General features: G+C 74.4%; 1 protein-coding gene across 1 annotated transcript in view; it reads left to right on the forward strand.

Moving 5' to 3' along the window:
• Nucleotides 1–72: 72 nt before the first annotated feature.
• HNRNPU (heterogeneous nuclear ribonucleoprotein U (scaffold attachment factor A)) overlaps nucleotides 73–825 on the forward strand; it is a 14,296-nt gene continuing 13,543 nt past the window's right edge. The window contains exon 1 of the mRNA XM_010562941.1: nucleotides 73–823. Coding sequence (XP_010561243.1) covers nucleotides 279–823 — 545 coding nt within the window. The 5' untranslated portion in view covers nucleotides 73–278. The remainder of the gene's footprint in view (nucleotides 824–825) is intronic.

Here is an 825-nt window from a genome sequence, read left to right on the forward strand (position 1 = left end):
CGTTACGGTAGCGGGGGGAACAGGGGGGAGGAGGGACGACGTGCGCGGGGGCGGGGCGGGCAGTGCTGCGTGCTCGGCCCCGCGAGGCGCGTCTCCCTCGCGAGCTCGCTGAAAGGATTTGGCGCCAGGCGGGTCCGCTCTGCAGCTGCCGCAGCCGCACGAACCAGCCGCGCCACCCACCCACCGCCTCCCGCCGGGGCCCCGACCCAGAGCCGCCGCCGCCGCCGGCCGGCCCAGCCCAGAGTCGCCCGCCCAGGGATCGAGCCGCCGCCGCCGCCATGAGCTGCTCGCCCGTGAACGTGAAGAAGCTGAAGGTGTCGGAGCTGAAGGAGGAGCTGAAAAAGCGGCGCCTCTCCGACAAGGGCCTCAAGGCCGAGCTCATGGAGCGGCTCCAGGCCGCGCTAGACCAGGAGGAGGCCGGCGGGGGAGGCCCCGCCAGCAGCGCAGTTGAGCCTGGCAACGGCAGCATGGAGGGGGAGGCAGCCGAGAGCGGCGGGGGCGCCTCGCAGCTCCACCAAGGGGGAGGCCCCGACCAGGCCGCGGCCTCCACCGCGGAGGACGACGACGAGGAAGGGCTGGAGGCCGCCGATGGCGACGCCATGGAGCTGGGCGAGGAGAACGGCGAGCGGGCGGGGGCCGGGGGCGGCCCCATGGAAGAGGAGGCGGGCGGCGAGGAGGAGGAAGAGGAGGAGGAGGAGGATGAGAACGGAGACGACCAGGGCTTCCAAGAGGGGGAGGACGAACTCGCCGACGAGGAGGAGGCCGCGGCTGGGGACGCCAACGGGCACGGGGAGCAGCAGCCGCCGCAGCCCCAGCAGCAGCAGC

This window comes from Haliaeetus leucocephalus, unplaced genomic scaffold (genome assembly GCF_000737465.1).
Source record: "Haliaeetus leucocephalus isolate CR32 unplaced genomic scaffold, Haliaeetus_leucocephalus-4.0 Scaffold162, whole genome shotgun sequence".
Classification (NCBI taxonomy): domain Eukaryota; kingdom Metazoa; phylum Chordata; class Aves; order Accipitriformes; family Accipitridae; genus Haliaeetus; species Haliaeetus leucocephalus.